Source organism: Notolepis coatsorum (genome assembly GCF_963971535.1).
Source record: "Notolepis coatsorum genome assembly, chromosome: 1".
Taxonomy (NCBI): domain Eukaryota; kingdom Metazoa; phylum Chordata; class Actinopteri; order Aulopiformes; family Paralepididae; genus Notolepis; species Notolepis coatsorum.
The window spans coordinates 109,293,660-109,313,784 of record NC_140165.1 but is presented as its reverse complement, the minus strand read 5'-3'; the positions used below and the strand labels follow the sequence as shown (position 1 = coordinate 109,313,784).

Below are 20,125 nucleotides of genomic sequence, written 5' to 3'. Positions count from 1 at the left end.
ACGCTATGAAAACAATTAGGGCATTATATCAAGAACCGACGACTAGGATTAAGGTAAATGGTAGTTTGACGGATCGGATTAAACTAGAGAGCTACCAGACAGGGTTGTTGTCTTTCGCCGACACTCTTCGATGTATTCATCGAACCACTGGCTCAACTAATTAGACAGACCAAAGACATCAAAGGGGTGGAGATAAGGGGAACAGAACATAAATTGGGACTGTTCGCAGATGACGTGATAGTGTATATGAGACAACCAGACACAAGCTTTCCGACACTGATGGATTTACTGACAGAATATGGATACTACTCAGGATATAGACTCAACGTGACGAAGACACAGACTTTAGCACTGAACTACACGCCAACGATAGAGATCAAAGAAAAATACAAAATTAAATGGGACATGGACGGGATCAAGTACCTAGGGATGAACATTACAAGAGGGGTGAAGGGGTTATACGATGCAAACTATACACAGATCAATCAGAAAATCAAGAGAGACCTAGAAAGATGGACAGTAATGCCTCTAGATTTCAGCGCAAGGATCGAAATCATTAAGATGAACATATTACCAAGGTTATTATACCTATTTCAGTCTCTACCTATATTAATACCACAAAAACAATTCAGGGAATGAGACAGACAGATATCAAGATTCATTTGGGGGGGGGGAAAGGCCAAGGATCAGATATGTGACTCTACAACTACCAAAGGAAAAAGGAGGAATGGCAGTACCCAGTTTAGAAAGCTATTACTATGCAGCACAGCTTAGAACAGTAACATGCTGGTGCAATGTGAACTATGAGGCCAAATGGAAATATATAGAAACCAAAAGAGAGGGATTCAAAGTGCAGGCACTGATAGGAGATAGGGAGCTGTTCAAAAGACAGGAACAACTACTAGACCCAATTACCAAATTCACTATAAACATATGGAACACAATAGTAAAGAAATACAAGCTAGAAAAAGAATCCAAGATACTGAGATGGATAACACATGACAACAAATTCAAACCAGGGATAGAAGACCATGGGTTCAAAAGATGGGAACAGGGGGGGATAACAGCAATATGTACAATGATAGAAGGAGGGGAGATGCAGACTCTACAAAAATTTAAAGAAAGATTCGGACTAGAGAATAGGGACCACTTTAGATATTTACAGATTAGAGATTACTATAACAAGGAAATAAAGCAAGACAGAGACAAAGAACAGAATGGGGTAATTAAGATAATGGTAAAATCATACGAAGGAAGGAAGGGGAGGGTGATATCAGCACTATATCAGGCAAAAATGGACAGTAAGGGAAATACAACATTGTATATAAAAGAAAAGTGGGAGAAAGAGTTAGAAATAGAGATAACAGAGGAGGAATGGTATAACACATGTAAAATACAACAATCAACCACAGGATCAAGGATATGGAGAGAGTTTGGGTAGAAAAACATAATTAGATTCTTTATAACGCCAGAAATACAGGGCAATTACACACCAGCAAAGAAACCATGTTGGAGGGAGTGTGGACAGGAAGGGGCGAACCATACACACATATTCTGGAGATGTCAGAAAATAAGGAACTACTGGAAAGAGATAGGAGAGATAATAAATGAAATAATAGGATACGAAATACCCCAGGAAGGCCAAGTGTTGTATCTGGGGAACCTATCACAGGAAGGAATTCAAGGGGAAGACAAATACTTGATTAAGATACTAATAGTGGCAGCCAAAAAAGCTTTAACTAAACTGTGGTACAGGGTAGAAGCGCAGACGAAGGAACAATGGATAGAGATTAGGGATGCTCGATATTGGCTTTTTTACCGATATACCGATATTGTCCAACTCTTAATTTCCGATACCGATATCAACCGATACCGATATATGCAGGGTCCACCCCCCCAAAACGGAATAATTTCATGTAATTAACATTACATATATCTTGTTGTGGAATTAACACAACATTATGCATACTTTTGACAATAAATAAAATCATAATTTGTTCTTACTTGCTTTCCTGGGTAAATAAAGGTTATAGAAATGTTAAAACTAAAACAAAAAAAAACTAAAAAAAAACTATACGGATATTTCCCGATATCACAGGGAAGGGATACAGGAAATGGAGAGAATCACGCATCTGCTGAGGCTGCAAGAGGAGAAGTTTGAATCGATATGGGAAAAGTGGGAAGAATATAGGAGGGGAAGGAACGACATCACAGGGGATTGAAAAGGATACAAGGAAATGATTCTAAATGTAAATAAAGGATGCAAATATAGAATGGACCGAAGGACCCATGCCACACTTTTTCTTTTCTCATTTTTGTCTATCTGTTTTATTTTTATTTCTTGTTGATAAGTCTTTATAGTTTTGTATGCTGAAATGTATTGTCTATGTATGTTGTTGAAAAAAAAAAAAAATTAAAACTTAAGTTGCTCTCCTATTTTGATGACATTTCCCAAATATTGCGTTTTATGGTATTTTACACAGCAGCACAGAGTTCTGAATTAAAGCCATAATGGGATGTGGGATGGGATGTGGGATGGGGTATGGGACGGCTGGATTCTAGTACCTGCTTGGCAAACAGACTCCTGGCTTCCCTCTCCGCATTCTGGGGCACCGAGGGAACTATGGTTCTCCTCTGGCGTGCGATGTGGGACTCCTACAGACATGCATGTACACACACACAAACAAGCACACACATCCATTAAACATTGTTTTCTATCAGTTACATATTTCCCCAGAATAATTACCAGACAGATAGAGAAATGATTCATTATTCATTTCTCACAGCAGCCTTGCAAGACAATAAATGTAAACATATATGGGAACATTTTATATCAAAAGGTGTAATATAAAAATATATATATAATAAAGAATTTGTGGGACTGCACAGATATAAACATGGTGAGCACTGAGCAGCAATGTACACAGGTATAAATAGTACAGTGCAAATGGGCCAATTATGTACATGATATGTATTCATAAACTGTGAACACAATAAAACCTAGTGCAGAAATAGATTACAATACGTAGAAGTAATTTAGTGCAGGAGTCAGTGCAGAATAAAACTATATTATGTACAGTGAAAATAATAATGCAAGGGGCAGCGGTGGCCTAAAGGTTAAAGAAACGGGTTTGTGACCGGTAGGTCGCCAGTTCGATCCCCGGGACCGGCAGGAAAAAAATCTGCTGCTGAAGTGCCCTTGAGCAAGGCACTTAACCCCTAACTTCTCCAGTGGAGTTGCTCAGTGGCCAACAGTGTCAGACTGTGGTTGTACTGGGCAGCTCCCAGGTGTGAATGGAACTGTGTGAATGTGAAGCAGGGTGTAGCTGAAAAAGAGCATCTGTGCTCAGCGAACCTACCCTGGGTAAATAATGGTTAAACAATAAAAGAGTATGTTATATGTGTAAGTGACAGGCAGTAGCACCCAGTTGCCTGAGACAGAGTCGTCAACACAGGTGGAGGCATTATAATAGCTGATGGTATTATATTATATATACCATATTTTTACAATATGTATATCGTGGAGTATAGTAAAAACCCATTACATGGATCCGTGACTGTAAATCTTGAAATATATAAATGAAACAAGGTGGAGGCAGAGAGTGAACCTTTGTTTAATTTTTATCATATTTACTTGTTTTCACCTACAATTTATATACGTTCAGGTCCAGTGGACCTGAACAACACGTCGTATGTCATATGTCTTTGAACTGCTGCGGTCAGGCAAGCGATACCGGAGTCTTCAGGCGAGCACAGAAAGACTCAGAAGAAGCTTCTATCCCCAGGCCATCAGGCTGCTAAACGAACAATAAACACTATGCAACAACCATCAAATGCACACAGCACACACACCCACACGCACACACTCACTTAAACAAACAACACACTGCAGCACCCACTCTCCACACTTTAGATCACACAAACACACTTTATATTTATTGATAAAGGATTTGCACTACAACTCGTACACCTACTGTAAATTGTACCTAAATTGCACCTCATCCCATTTCTGCCTTGCACTATATAGTATTGTATATTAGTACACTGCATAGTATATTGTATATTATATGGTAACTCAGTTACGTCTATTCTGCATTGAACATTGTACATATGTCTATACTGAACACTGTGACCTAATTTTTTTACTTCTAATTTACATGCTATACTATGTTATTTTATTTCATACTTATCTTGTCTTGCACAGTCTCTGGAGCGTAACAGTAAGAAGCATTTTGTATAAAAGTATTCTGTACTTCTGTATGACAACTATTAAAGAAACTTGAACTATAAATGTGTAGGGGGTGCGGCTGGGTTGCGCAGCGGACATTGCGCTCGTCACCAACGCAAGAGCCACCGGGTTTGACTCCGGCTGTCGGCGTTGCCTCCGGCTTGGGCCGGTCGTCATACTAACTCAATTGGCAGAGTTAGCGGGTGGAAGTCGATGGGTGGTAATCTGGACGTTGTGGACAGCGACTCCTACAGGTCGGTTGGGGGACGCCTGCACAGCAGAGACAGGAAAATAGCGGGGGCAGTGTGAGCCTCCCACACGTTACACCTCGCCAATGAGAGTCCGCACTGGCAGGTGAAAAGATGTGACAGGCTGCCTCCACATGTATCGGAGGGGACACGTGATGCAAGGCTTCTATCCTCCCTACAACCGACCAGTGGGGGGCATATGCGAGCAACGTTCAAGACAGGGGAGGGAAGAATTGGCACGGCTAAATTGGGATGGGAGAAAAATAGAAAAAGGTGAAAAAGTGGATACAAAAATAAATAAAGGGGGCGGTGCACAGTGCACACTCAATGAAAATGTGTCATTATATGAAAATGAACCATGGCCAATGAGTCTCAGGCTGGAAAAATAATGAATTGTATCATTGAAAGTATCCTTACCAACCCGAAACGGAGAGACAGACACCAAAAGAAGACTGTGACAAACACAGACAGATGAATGCCAACAGATTCTCTCTGGGTGGAACAAAAAAAAATAGACACAGAAACGGTTTTCTCTAAAAACAAAACCACATGTTTGAAGGAACGCCAATAAAGTCAGGTATGATACTGTTTTACTGGTCAGATCGCTCCGACTGACCAATAAATATTTTGGCCAGCATGGTCGCTGTGTCTGGGTTGAACGTCAAAGGGAAACTTTCCATAGAACGTGAAATCTGATGGATCCAAGAAGAAGGTTTACTAGACAGAATGTGCTGATTTGGCCATTTATTACAAACCACCGAATGCAGCTCTTCCTGCAATGCACTCACAAATCATATGCCGCAGTTATGTCTAGTGGTGTAAGAGATGTGTGCTCTTTTTTGCATATAAGCTACACAGCAGAGTGGGGTATCTACTATCTACTCATAACCTCAGAAAATGTATGTCTTTTCCTTTATATACCCGCAGCAAATTCGCTGATCATATAGTGGTTTTCAGAAGAACCATGCAAAACACAGTTACACACATTGACACTTGGGACCTGCCCAGTACAACTACAGTCTTCTACTGGGAATTGTGCAGCTCCAGTTGGGGATTATGTATGTAATAATACTATTATTATTATTATTATTATTATTATTATTATTATTATTATTATTATTATTATTATTATTATTATTATTATTATTGATAGAAAATACTGTCATTCTACAATTATTTGTATATTATTATTATTATTATTATTATTATTATTATTATTATTATTATTATTATTATTATTGATTGGACCTCTCTCTCTCTCTCTCCTCTCTCTCGCTACCCCTGCTCACCCTGGACCCCTGCCGCAGCCTGCTCACCCTGGACCCCTGCCGCAGCCTGCTCACCCTGGACCCCTGCCGCAGCCTGCTCACCCTGGACCCCTGCCGCAGCCTGCTCACCCTGGACCCCTGCCGCAGCCTGCTCACCCTGGACCCCTGCCGCAGCCTGCTCAACCCCTGCTCACCCTGGATTTCACTCTTCCCCACTCCACCACGTTGCCCAGTCCCAGTCCCGCTCTCCACCACTGGATTGGATCACATACTCTTAGACCTCAATAAATATACCCAGCATTGGGTTTTCTCTGCACTCTGTGTTCTGCTGTGTTCTGCTGTTTTCTGCGTCTGGGTCTCTGGTCTGGCACCTTAACAAATACACTGCCATTCTACTATAATTATTATGTTCTACTCTATTATTATTACTATTTCTATTATTATCTTTTTCCTGCTTGTACCTCCCCTCCCCCATGCTGGTATGAAACCTGAATTATTCAATGAATATTGAGTTTTTATCGCTTAGCAACAAAACAGAGAATGCTTTGTTTACTTGCTTTGTGCCAGAAGTGGCAGACAACCAGACGGGCATCTGAAAAAAATTTGGACCATCTTTGAAATTCTTGAAGGTCTGATTCTTCTTGTGTCGTTTCCTGATTTAAATGGTATGGGTTTCATATTCAGGAGGAAAGCACCCTGGTTGGTGGTCAAGAGGACAGAGTAGGGGGAGTCTGGTTGCTGGTCAAGAGGACAGAGTAGGGGGAGTCTGGTTGGTGGTCAAGAGGACAGAGTAGGGGGAGTCTGGTTGCTGGTCAAGAGGACAGAGTAGGGGGAGTCTGGTTGCTGGTCAAGAGGACAGAGTAGGGGGAGTCTGGTTGGTGGTCAAGAGGACAGAGTAGGGGGAGTCTGGTTGCTGGTCAAGAGGACAGAGTAGGGGGAGTCTGGTTGCTGGTCAAGAGGACAGAGTAGGGGGAGTCTGGTTGCTGGTCAAGAGGACAGAGTAGGGGGAGTCTGGTTGGTGGTCAAGAGGACAGAGTAGGGGGAGTCTGGTTGGTGGTCAAGAGGACAGAGTAGGGGGAGTCTGGTTGCTGGTCAAGAGGACAGAGTAGGGGGAGTCTGGTTGGTGGTCAAGAGGACAGAGTAGGGGGAGTCTGGTTGGTGGTCAAGAGGACAGAGTAGGGGGAGTCTGGTTGGTGGTCAAGAGGACAGAGTAGGGGGAGTCTGGTTGGTGGTCAAGAGGACAGAGTAGGGGGAGTCTGGTTGCTGGTCAAGAGGACAGAGTAGGGGGAGTCTGGTTGGTGGTCAAGAGGACAGAGTAGGGGGAGTCTGGTTGGTGGTCAAGAGGACAGAGTAGGGGGAGTCTGGTTGCTGGTCAAGAGGACAGAGTAGGGGGAGTCTGGTTGGTGGTCAAGAGGACAGAGTAGGGGGAGTCTGGTTGGTGGTCAAGAGGACAGAGTAGGGGGAGTCTGGTTGGTGGTCAAGAGGACAGAGTAGGGAGAGTCTGGTTGGTGGTCAAGAGGACAGAGTAGGGGGAGTCTGGTTGGTGGTCAAGAGGACAGAGTAGGGGGAGTCTGGTTGGTGGTCAAGAGGACAGAGTAGGGGGCTCACCGAGACGTCATCAACAGAACAGAGGAGAAGGTCTCGGTGGGGGTCACTGTGAATCTGGGCCTTCCTCTGGAACACCACGGCCTCATAGTCCAATGGCTCAATGATCTTCGGCTGCTCCTGGATAGACAAAGGAGAGGACAGTCACGTGGGTGTAACAACAAGTAGGACAATTATATAGGCCTGTATATCCTAGGTTACATTCAGACACATTGAAAGGCTAAACTCACTCAATATACGTGTTACTCATTACACCAAATACTCCATTACACCATACTCTATACTCCACTCATTAGGGCTGGGTTTAGGTTTAGCAGGTCGGCTGATTATCCCGCTCAGACATTCCTCACATTATTGGTATCTGTGTATCTTTTTTTAAAAGGTCCCCTTTTGTGCTGCATGCTCTCCTCTGGTGCAACACATGCTTCTCTGACGCACAGTGTGACTCACTGACCCTGCCTGCAGCACTTCTCTGGGGAGCGAGCGTAGAGAGAAGCAGCAGCACATGGACTTATTTACCTTCACTCAAGTGGCATAACTTTTATATTCACTCAAGCAGCATAACTTTTACATTCACTCAAGCAGCATAACGTTTACCTTCACTCAAGCAGCACATGGAGTTATTTACCTTCACTCAAGCAGCATAACTTTTACATTCACTCAAGCAGCATAACGTTTACCTTCACTCAAGCAGCATAACGTTTACATTCACTCAAGCAGCATAACTTTTACATTCACTCAAGCAGCACATGGAGTTATTTACCTTCACTCAAGCAGCATAACTTTTACATTCACTCAAGCAGCACATGGAGTTATTTACCTTCACTCAAGCAGCATAACTTTTACCTTCACTCAAGCAGCATAACTTTTACATTCACTCAAGCAGCATAACTTTTACATTCACTCAAGCAGCATAACTTTTACATTCACTCAAGCAGCATAACTTTTACATTCACTCAAGCAGCATAACTTTTACCTTCACTCAAGCAGCATAACGTTTACCTTCACTCAAGTGGCCTAACTTTTACCTTCACTCAAGCAGCATAACGTTTACCTTCACTCAAGTGGCCTAACTTTTACATTCACTCAAGCAGCACATGGAGTTATTTACCTTCACTCAAGCAGCATAACTTTTACATTCACTCAAGCAGCCTCACTTTTACCTTCACTCAAGCAGCATAACGTTTACCTTCACTCAAGTGGCCTAACTTTTACATTCACTCAAGCAGCATAACGTTTACCTTCACTCAAGTGGCCTAACTTTTACATTCACTCAAGCACCATAACCTTTCAATGACCATTTTTCCAAAGTAAGAAAGTAAGAGGAGCCATAAAGCATAACACTCAGTCAATAGTTGTTAAGAAGAGCATGCCCTCGTTACAACACTCACTCTGTCACATTGGTTTCCCTGTTTCTCCCTTCTCTCTCCCCCTCTCATACACAGACACACCAAAGGGCACACACATCCTGAGATGACAGCCATTGTCTGTAGATTTAACCCACTAACGTCATTGACTCAAGTTTGGGAGTTTACATTAACGTTACGCTGCATTCTTGTCTGTGCAACAGGTTGTCAATTCAAACGGGGAACATGATTTACACTGCTCAGGGCTCTACGCTAACCTTTTTCACTAGGGGCACAGGTGCTCCTAAATGAAAAAATTTAGGAGCACACAAAGAAATTTAGGAGCACCCAAAAATATTTAGGAGCACAGTGAAAATATTTCAAGTAACAGAGTTTATTTTTTTTTTAAATAAATGTATATTTGTACTGTGCGTGCATGTGTGTAAATTAGCTCTTGCTACAACCCTGCATGTTTACATTTTGTATTTTGCACTTGATGTTCATTAACATGTGCTGTCCCTATCAAATAAACTATCAAATCAAACTACTGCTACAAAAGGTTCAGTCACTTAACTTTAGCCCCTTTTATGCATACAATGCTTATGTTTTGGCTGTGTTGCTCTTCTAGAAAAATAATCCTTTCAGGGTTGCCTATTGAAATACTGTACACTTTCCTACTGTACACTTTCCTGATTAATTGAAAATGGGGGACCCTGATGTAAACAAGACGAAAGTCTTTCTCTGGTCTGCATCCCCTTAACAATTGTGTGTATTGAGCTGTACTGTATTGTACCCATTCTGCAATCTGTTAATAAAGTTGTCAATCAATCAATCACACCTCCAGTACAGAAACATTGTTTGAGTTTGCGTGTCAGGTAGACCATTGATTGACAGTCGAGTCTGCCAATTACATCACATCGCTTGCACTCCGGCGCTGCAGCTGGACCCATTGCCCACCTCTGCTGTTGATAACGCTAGCCAAGTTATTATACACACAGATACACAGTGGGCCAGTGACTTTGGTGTAGGGGTGTAACAATGCATCGATCCTAAGGGGGAAATTCAACTGCATCGATTTGAAAATGTTAGAATAGATTATCGCAATTTTAATGTGTACACGTTATGTTATTGTCATGTCCGTTACAGCCAACACACCGACATACGCTACTGCATCAACGTTATGATTAACAAAGCAAGGCATTCGTTTTGTTGCATTAACGTTATATTACTATTGCTATCGATAAATCTAGGTGTTCTAAAATCTATTGCTATTGGTAAGAGAGAGACTATAATACGTTGGTGTCTCGGAAAACGAGAGCCCTGATCGCGGAGTTTCAGGAAGTAAACAAGCAAAACGAGAGCTTCCGAATCTTGGTCATTTGCTTTATTTCCCATGAAACCAGTCACTTCACTCTACTGTGATTGGACCGTTGGCTTGAGTGCAATGTGGGACTTGTAGTTTTTTAACGATCTCGCAGCGGAGGAAAAAAAAGACGAGAGAGGCTATAATCTGTATTCGCACAGCGTGCGCGTAATTGATTTTTACGGTTCGCATACAAATATTTTTAGGGGCATATGCGAGCAATTTGGTCGCACTGTAGAGCCCTGCATGGCAGGGCTCTACGCTAACCTTTTTCACTAGGGGCACAGGTGCTCCTAAATGAAAAAAGTTAGGAGCACACAAAGAAATTTAGGAGCACCCAAAAATATTTAGGAGCACAGTGAAAATATTTCAAGTAAAAGAGTTATTTTTTTCAAAAATAAATGTATATTTGTACTGTGCGTGCATGTGTGTAAATTAGCTCTAGCTACAACCCTGCATGTTTACATTTTGTACTTTGTACTTGATGTTCATTAACATGTGCTGTCCCTATCAAATAAACTATCAACTACTGCTACAAAAGTAACAGTCACTTAACTTTAGCTTTTGCCCCTTTTATGCATACAATGCCTATGTTTTGGCTGTGTTGCTCTTCTAGAGAAATAATCCTTTCAGGGTTGCCTATTGAAATACTGTACACCTCCAGTACAGAAACATTGTTTATGAGTTTGCGTGTCAGGTAGACCATTGATTGACAGTCGAGTCTGCCAATTACGTCACACCGCTTGCACTCCGGCCGTCCGGCGCTGCAGCTGGACCCTATTGCCCACCTCTGCTGTTCATAACGCTAGCCAAGTTAGCTGTACACACATACACAGTGGGCCAGTTACTTTGGTGTAGGGGTGTAACAATGCATCGATCCTAAGGGGAAAATTCAACTGCATCGATTTGAAAATGTTAGAATCGATTATCGCAATTTTAATGTGTACACAGTGTTATGTTGTTATCATGTCCGTTACAGTCAACACAACGGCATACGCTACTGCATCAACGTTATGATTAACAAAGCAAGGCATTCGTTTTGTTGCATTAACGTTATATTACTATTGTTATCGCTAAATCTAGGTGTTCTAAAATATATTGCTATTGGTAAGACTAGAAGTTACATGTCTCGGGAAACTCTCACATATCGCAATGGTGGCGTTTCAGGAAGTAAACAAGCCAAATGAGAGCTTCCGATTGGTCATTTGCTTTCTTTCTCATGAAACCAGTCACATCACTCTACTGTGATTGGACCGTTGGCTTGAGTGCAATGTGGGACTTGTAGTTTTTTAACGATTCTCGCGGCGGAGAAAAAAAAGACGAGAGGCTGTAATACGTACTCGCACACCGTGCGCGTAATTGATTTTTACGGTTCACACACACGTATTTTTAGGGGCATATGCGAGCAATTTGGTCACACTGTAGAGCCCTGTACATGTCATTGTTGTTGTGATGTGGGAGTTTTCACACACGGGGTAAGGGAGAGGTGGGCTATCGCGTCATCGGTTCAGGAGAAGACGCGTATCGCTTGTAAAGATGGTGATGCAAGGAGGCCGTCTTCAGAATTGCGCAATCTGGAAGCCGGTCTCAGAAAGTAGCGTCTTCAGGCTGCCAGAACGCAGTTCCGTGTGGATGAAAGGTACATACGATCAAATACTTTGCCTGATACGACCGAAATCGGTTTAGTCTGGACATGGCCTAATTCAACCAGGTGGGAAGCCTTTGTTGAATATCCAGTGTGAAGTGTTGGGTAACGTTGTCCAGAAACAGACAACATACACTGACTACAATATTCCGCTGCAATAATCCGATCAACCAGATTAAGATAAAACACATATCAGGGGCGCCCTGGTGGTGCACCATGTTAACCTGTTAAGCCATAGCCATATTTTCAGAAAATTCACCTAAAAGTACATACATAAGTAAATGGAATATTGCTCCACTTCTACAAGTGCCATTTGCATGTTCTTGGTATCTGGGGACAGCTATGGACCTCAGGGAATGTATTCCCAGTGTCAGAAATATTGTGTCTGTTACTATGCTTGAGTAAATTCTAATGAACCAAAGGGGAATATCAAGATGATTTACAGGGGGTTTTGTAGATACAGTACTGAATTTTGCCATCCGGACACATGCTATTTGAAATATGAATATAGAATATAAGGCCTATAAATTACCTTATTATGGTGCCCGTAACAGGGCAGCAAAGACCGTGAATGAAATCTACTGTAAGTACAGTTACTTTTTCATAATGTAAATAGCTCCGCCATTTTTCATCAGATTGAGATTCTTTTCTAGACATTCACAGAAAGTTAAAGAAACAAACTACGTTTTTGACGTGATATTAATTTCGTACCGGACCGCTCAGGCTTAAAGGAAAACTCCAACATTTTGGGAAATTAGCTTATTTAACATCTTCCCTGGAGTTAGACAAGAAGATACATACCTTTTTTGTCTCTGTGCATGCATTAGGCTTAGGTAGAGCCATATGAAATCCACGTTCACGGAATCGCGGACGGAATCGCGGAATTAACCAATAAAAATGGAATCAACTGCAAAACGTGGAATATTGCAGAATTTGGCCTAATCTGGACTGAAATTTCGTTTTTGGGTGGAACGTTTGGTGCACACGCGACCGGGGAGGCGGGGACTCTACAGTGTGTTACACACAACACAGCCGCGGTGCTCAAGCATCTGGCTGCTTCAGTGTTAACATCGTCAAGAAGCTAAACAATTCCACAATAAGCCCTCAATTCAGAGCAGAACAGTATCCTAATGACTTTTATGCCTCCGGTGATAAGGTTTTTTGCTAATTCTGTCAACGTTCCGTGGACTGGACCCGCAAAAACACTTGCGACACTATTGTGATTAAATAGCTATAACGTTAGGACATGAATACATGATAGCTTCTAGCTAAATCTAGTGCACCCATCCATTTGTTTAATGCAAACGATTGTCATTATACACTGCCCTTTATAAACTAAATACACTTAAATAGCTATGTAACGTTATAGGACTATAGATGGAAATGATAGCTTCTAGAAGTTCTAGCTAAATCTGGTGCACCCATCCATTTGTTTAATGCAAACGATTGTCATTATACACTGCCCTTTATAATCTAAATAAACTTAAATAGCTATGAAACGTTACAGTACATAGGACTATAGATGGAAATGATAGCTTCTTGCTAAATCTAGTGCACTCATCCATTTGTTTAATGCAAACGATTGTCATTATACACTGCCCTTTATAATCTAAATAAACTTAAATAGCTATGAAACGTTACAGTACATAGGACTATAGATGGAAATGATAGCTTCTTGCTAAATCTAGTGCACCCATCCATTTGTTTAATGCAAACGATTGCCATTATACACTGTCCTTTATAAACGAAATAAACTAAAGGTGCCTAAATTATGCATTACTATATTTCATCACAATATAATAGATATAGCTAGGTTACTGACATTGTCATTGTGATAATGTCAGTAGTAGCTAGCTGTATCTATTGTTTACACTTGAAATATGTATTTTTATTAAAATATTAAAATATTGTGTAAAATTGAACTGTATTTCTGAGTTGCAGCACTTAAAAACATTTGGTCTGGTTCATCATCTGAACTTTTTGCCTTCCTTGAGTACCTGAACTCCTGTAGAAGAACGATAAAGTTTACATTAAAGTTTGATATGTATAATTTACCCTTCCTCGATGTTCTGATCAAGAAAGCCCCAGATGGCATCTCATTACACAGAGGTTTTTAAAGAGGAGACGGACCGTAACTCGTTCTTGCATTATTCTAGTTATCACACCCCAGCCTTGAAGAACAGTCTTCCTTATAGCCAAATACTTCACTATAAGAGAATATGTGATACTGACGATACATTTATTGCACAAGCAAAGGTACTCCGTGGCAGTTTCCACGAGAGAGGATATAGTGCTGATTTGACACTAAAAGCCTTTAATAAAACCAAGCATATCGACAGGGCCACGTTGTTTACCCCCAGAAAGAAAGAAGATAAACCTGACAAAGTATCTTTCGTGTCTACTTACAGCCCTATTACGAGAGACACGCGGAGTATTGTCAATAAACATTGGCATATTCTGCAGTCCGACCCTCTCATAGGGACAGCGTTTCAGCATTCGCCTAAGTATTTTTACAAGAGACAAGCGAATTTATCTAATCTCCTAGTCAAAACTGATTTGCCCTTAAAGAAACCTTCCCATTTTATGTCCAACATCCCAGATGGAAATGTTCCCTGCCAATCCTGTGTTCAGTGCCAGGGTATGATTAAAGATAAATTTTTCGCACATCCAAAAACGGGGAAAAATATCCCAGTCAAAGGACGGATTACGTGTAATTCGTCCAATCTGGTGTATTTGCTAAAATGTCCTTGTAATTTTTCCTATGTGGGCAAAACAACGAGAGCCTTTAAATCAAGAATAAGTGAACACAAATGTGCTGTGAGGAATTCAGATGTCAAGTCATCGGTAGCTCGACATTTCTCTAAGTGTAAGCATACCGTCAACGACCTCAAATATATGGGACTAGAGTTAGTACTCAGGCCAGCGCGAGGTGGAGACAGACACAAGCTGCTGCTGCAACGTGAATGTTATTATATCCACCTGTTCAATTGTATCGAACCTAAAGGAATGAATGAAGAAAACGTCTTAACCTGTTTCCTTTAACCTCCTTACTCCCACATTGTTATTTCTGGTCTGATTAAAGATGTTGTTTGTTGCCAAACTAGAGGCATGATTCACAAAGATGCCCAATGGATAATTTGAAATTAATTAATTCAATTACGTAAAGTGGCTCAATTAGCCCTATAAATTAAAGGGCATGCTATATGTTATCAAGTTTCTGGTAATTTTGTTTTGTTTCGTTTTGTATTGTTTATAAATATTTATTGATGATAGATATAGATATATCTATACATATGTATAAATTATGATTGGACTCTATTTGATAGGTCATTCATTTAGTCATATTGCATAGGCACACCTGCGTTGTGATGTAATTTCCTGCCGTGTCATTTACCTGTCAGGTGTATTTAACCATCACCTTGAATGCATTTCCAGTGCTAGCCATACCACTGATGAAGGACATTGTCCGAAACATGTCTGCTTTTGATTCAGGCTGCCAATAAAAAACATTGAACCTGTGAGTGCTGGTCCGGCTACCCTGCTTTGATATTTTATGAGATTACAGCACCCAGTGTGAGAACTTGTGAGCGCGGTCTAACTTGACTATATAGCACTTAAAAACATTAAATGGACTGTTATATCTTATTCAATTGTGGACATTTATTCATTCCCACTTATTAGACACTATTTCTGATGGTAAAATGAGCATAAAAAGCAAAATACAGAATTCTGAAATATTAAAACGGAAAAAATGGAATTTGGGAAAAAATAAAATGGAATTTGGAAAATAATAAAACGGATTTCATATGGCTCTAGGCTTAGGGAACAGTCGCTCCGTTAGCATAGCTTAGCTTCATCACTGGAAGTGAGGCGGGGCCGGAGCCTGGCGTTTATTTTGTACATTAACTAACGTTAACACGAACCTAAACTAACTTTAGGTTAGTTGTAACGTTAGTTTAGGTTCGTGTTAATGTTAGATAATGTACAAAATAAACGTTTTCCGCTGCTATAAACGTTGCACTTTTATTTTGACAACCCCAGAAAGGAAGTCATTATATATGCTTTACGATCCTGATCTGTGTTAGCTCCGGTTAGCTCAGAGCGTCCGGTATATCAACACCAGCCATTGGATTACTGTTTTCTAAATTGGGGAGGCTTTTAATCGTCAAGGTAAGAGGATTTCAAGACATGGTATCCATAAACTTCAATCGGTTCAGATCCTTTGAATGAATGAGAATGTAAACAAACACGGCGTCACGTTGAAATCACTGACTGCGCCCCGAGAGGAGTGGTTCGGCAAAAAATAGTTCTGAGTATATTTGCTTATAAAAAACGTAATTGTCTAATTCAATAATTTTTTATTTCTCCACGTGGTGAATACACAGGTCACAACATTTTACATGAACGTTTTGGAGTTGTATTTGGAGTGTATTCTGCAATCTGTTAATAAACTTTTCAATCAATCAATCAAACTATACACTGTAACACCGGTTCCTGACAGGGAGCAAGCGAGCGAACTAGAGACGAAATCGCGCGCGACACTGTCCTGATATGAGGCGGCGCGTGTCCGAGTGTGTCTGTGTGTGTGTTACCTGGAAGCACACGTGGGGGGGGGCAAAGCAGCCTGCGATTCTTGACCAATAAAAAGTGTTTAGGGGCGGGACTCGGCCGCGTAATTGCTCAACTAGAGACACAGCGAGCGAATATCTGAGGGGTGGACAACATCGCTGCTCAGTTCGCTGTCGCTCGCGGCAGGTCAGGATAGTCTGATTGAAACGAATACATTTTAATCATTTTCGCAATCACGCTCACTCGCGTCGCTGCCTGTCAGGAAGGGGTGTAAGGGAACGCCAGGCTCCGGCCCCGCCTCACTTCCAGTGATGAAGCTAAGCTACGCTAACGGAGCGACTGTTCCCTAAGCTAAATGCACGCACAGAGACAAAAAAGGTATGTATCTTCTTGTCTAACTCCAGGGAAGATGTTAAATAAGCTAATTTCCCAAAATGTTGGAGTTTTCCTTTAAGGGGTTAAGATGCATGCTGCGTAATCGTAACATCCTGGGTTTGAATCCGGCCCAGGACATGTGTTGCATGTCCTCCCCCATCTCTTCACCCAATTTCTCTCTCTGACTGTCACAAAGCACAAAATGCCCTAAAAAAAAAAAAAAAATAAATAAATAAAGATAAGACACATATGGCAATCCAGCACAGAGGAAAAATATGCCAGACAAAAAAAAAGAAAAAATGTGCCACAAGTGTATACAGTACCATGGTAGCAATGTGTCGGAAAGAGTTTGAGGTTGAATACTTAAGGGAAACTTGGATGTAGAATGTATAACGTGGTTATGCATATGATAGGTATTTTCAGTTAATTTAAGGTATTTTCAGTTAATTTAATGTCTAATATTTTACATCCAGCTCCTCTGGTCACCATGAGTACAAATAGGTCTCTGGAATGTGCCAAGAGGCACCCAGGCAGGCACCCAGAATACTGTGACCTGTGTGACCTAATGCTTGGCTCTATCGGGCCTCCAGGCACAGGCCACCGAGGAGGAGCAAAGATGGACATATTATCAGATTCAGCAACAGCTCACATATAACCCCACATATGACCATATACGACCGAGCCTGATCATCTATTTATTAACCAGTGGCTCGCTAAATTTGGAACCCACATAGTATAAAAGCATGGTTGTGTCATCATTCTAGAGCCTTGCAGCCCCCCGTGGAGGGCTGTGGTCTACAGGACTGTTCCTCGTTCTCTGTGTGTTCCTGTCAATAAATACCATCGATTGACTTCACCTTCGTCTCCTGAATATCTGTCCGGCTGGCTCATCATATCAATCCAAAGAACTCAGTTTTATACTATCACATACCACTTGAATAGAGGTACGTACGTGGGAGCACTGCAAGGGATACACAGATATCTTAACAAAATCTTTTTTTTTATCACTGAATCACAACACCAATACATTGCTTTCTATGAAAAGGTCCATACAATGATTAAATATTCATAAATGAACAATATCATCTTATATGATGAAAAATGCAGTTTGAGCAAGAAGGCTTCTCTCTGTTGATATGATTAGTACACACTAGGGGTGTTAGATTAGTACACACTAGGGGTGTTAGATTAGTACACACTAGGGGTGTTAGATTAGTACACACTAGGGGTGTTAGATTAGTACACACTAGGGACGTTAGATTAGTACACACTAGGGGTGTTAGATTAGTACACACTAGGGGTGTTAGATTAGTACACACTAGGGACGTTAGATTAGTACACACTAGGGGTGTTAGATTAGTACACACTAGGGGTGTTAGATTAGTACACACTAGGGCATAATAAAAAATATTGTTGGTTTCCTGTTGGTTGTCAGTTTGGCCATGGGTAGGTAGGGAATTTATTTTATTTTATTTTTTTATTTTATTCTTTCCCACGGCGACTATGGATAGGGAATTTCTTTATTTAATTAAAATGTTCACAACAACATGGATGCATGTACTCTGCCAGCATGTTTAATATCCATAATACTAAATGTTTGACTAAGATTTCTATGAAACTTTATTCTTAATTTTTTTTTTTTTTTAACTCATAAAATATATTGGGTCGCACCTAAATCGGCAGGGTCGGTCGGCAACCGGAAACCAACCATTATTTTTGTTAGGCCTAGGGTGTTAGATTAGTACACACTAGGGACGTTAGATTAGTACACACCAGGCCATGTGAGCGGATCGGAGCGTGAGCGGCGCGGGGAGCGGAGCGGGCGGTTTTGACGTGAGCGAGGAGTGGGTTTTAAAATGGGTCGGCGCGACGTCCGGAGCGAGAGTTCTCCTCCGCTCCAATCCACTCCGGGCCGCTCACAGTGGTTTAACACTGATGTAATATACATGTAGTACAATGCCAAAGCAACAGATGGCGATGTACAAACATGAAGGCCATTTTCAACCAATGAGAATTGAGAAGGGTGAACCTGTGATATCCTGTTCAGGCTTTGTCACTCACAGGATGTTAGAAAAGTATCGACGCCATTGTTGTTGTCGTTAGCTTACATGCTAACGTTAATGGCAGCGACCATAGCATTGTGGCTCGGCTAACTATCATCGCTTAATAGAGCTAGTGAATGGATAAACAACGTTATTTAACATTGCAGAATGGGTACAATTACAATGCGGCTCAATACAAACAATTGTTAAGGGGCCCAGGGGGTGTAGACTGTTGTAGTTTGAGCTAATTTACACCATGCTCCAAAAAAAAAAAAAAAAAGCCGAGCGATCTGGCGCGGGGAGCGCTCGATTCAAGGTGAGCGGTGAGGGAGCGGAGAGCGACTTGGGGGCGGGGTCAACATGAGCGATTAGCGGAGCGGACCAAGCTTTAAAGAGCGAAGAGCGGATTTCTCGGCCGCGCCGATCCGCTCACGTGGCCTGGTACACACTAGGGGTGTTAGATTAGTACACACTAGGGGTGTTAGATTAGTACACACTAGGGGTGTTAGATTAGTACACACTAGGGGTGTTAGATTAGTACACACTAGGGGTGTTAGATTAGTACACACTAGGGACGTTAGATTAGTACACACTAGGGGTGTTAGATTAGTACACACTAGGGGTGTTAGATTAGTACACACTAGGGGTGTTAGATTAGTACACACTAGGGGTGTTAGATTAGTACACACTAGGGGTGTTAGATTAGTACACACTAGGGCATAATAAAAAATATTGTTGGTTTCCTGTTGGTTGTCAGTTTGGCCATGGGTAGGTAGGGAATTTATTTTATTTTATTTTTTTATTTTATTCTTTCCCACGGCGACTATGGATAGGGAATTTCTTTATTTAATTAAAATGTTCACAACAACATGGATGCATGTACTCTGCCAGCATGTTTAATATCCATAATACTAAATGTTTGACTAAGATTTCTATGAAACTTTATTCTTAATTTTTTATTTTTTTTTAAACTCATAAAATATATTGGGTCGCACCTAAATCGGCAGGGTCGGTCGGCAACCGGAAACCAACCATTATTTTTGTTAGGCCTAGGGTGTTAGATTAGTACACACTAGGGACGTTAGATTAGTACACACCAGGCCATGTGAGCGGATCGGAGCGTGAGCGGCGCGGGGAGCGGAGCGGGCGGTTTTGACGTGAGCGAGGAGTGGGTTTTAAAATGGGTCGGCGCGACGTCCGGAGCGAGAGTTCTCCTCCGCTCCAATCCACTCCGGGCCGCTCACAGTGGTTTAACACTGATGTAATATACATGTAGTACAATGCCAAAGCAACAGATGGCGATGTACAAACATGAAGGCCATTTTCAACCAATGAGAATTGAGAAGGGTGAACCTGTGATATCCTGTTCAGGCTTTGTCACTCACAGGATGTTAGAAAAGTATCGACGCCATTGTTGTTGTCGTTAGCTTACATGC

The 20,125-nt window shown here is 41.5% G+C and overlaps 1 protein-coding gene across 3 annotated transcripts in view; it reads right to left on the bottom strand.

Annotated features, from left to right (window-relative positions):
- The window catches only part of dock11 (dedicator of cytokinesis 11), a 328,275-nt gene that overhangs the window by 282,594 nt on the left and 25,556 nt on the right, over positions 1-20,125 (bottom strand). For all 3 annotated transcript variants that reach the window (XM_084319393.1, XM_084319394.1, XM_084319395.1), the window contains exons 2-3: positions 7,353-7,469; positions 2,566-2,655 (exon numbers count right to left, since the gene is read on the bottom strand). In XM_084319393.1, the coding sequence (XP_084175519.1) occupies positions 2,566-2,655; positions 7,353-7,469 (207 nt within the window). The remainder of the gene's footprint in view (positions 1-2,565; positions 2,656-7,352; positions 7,470-20,125) is intronic.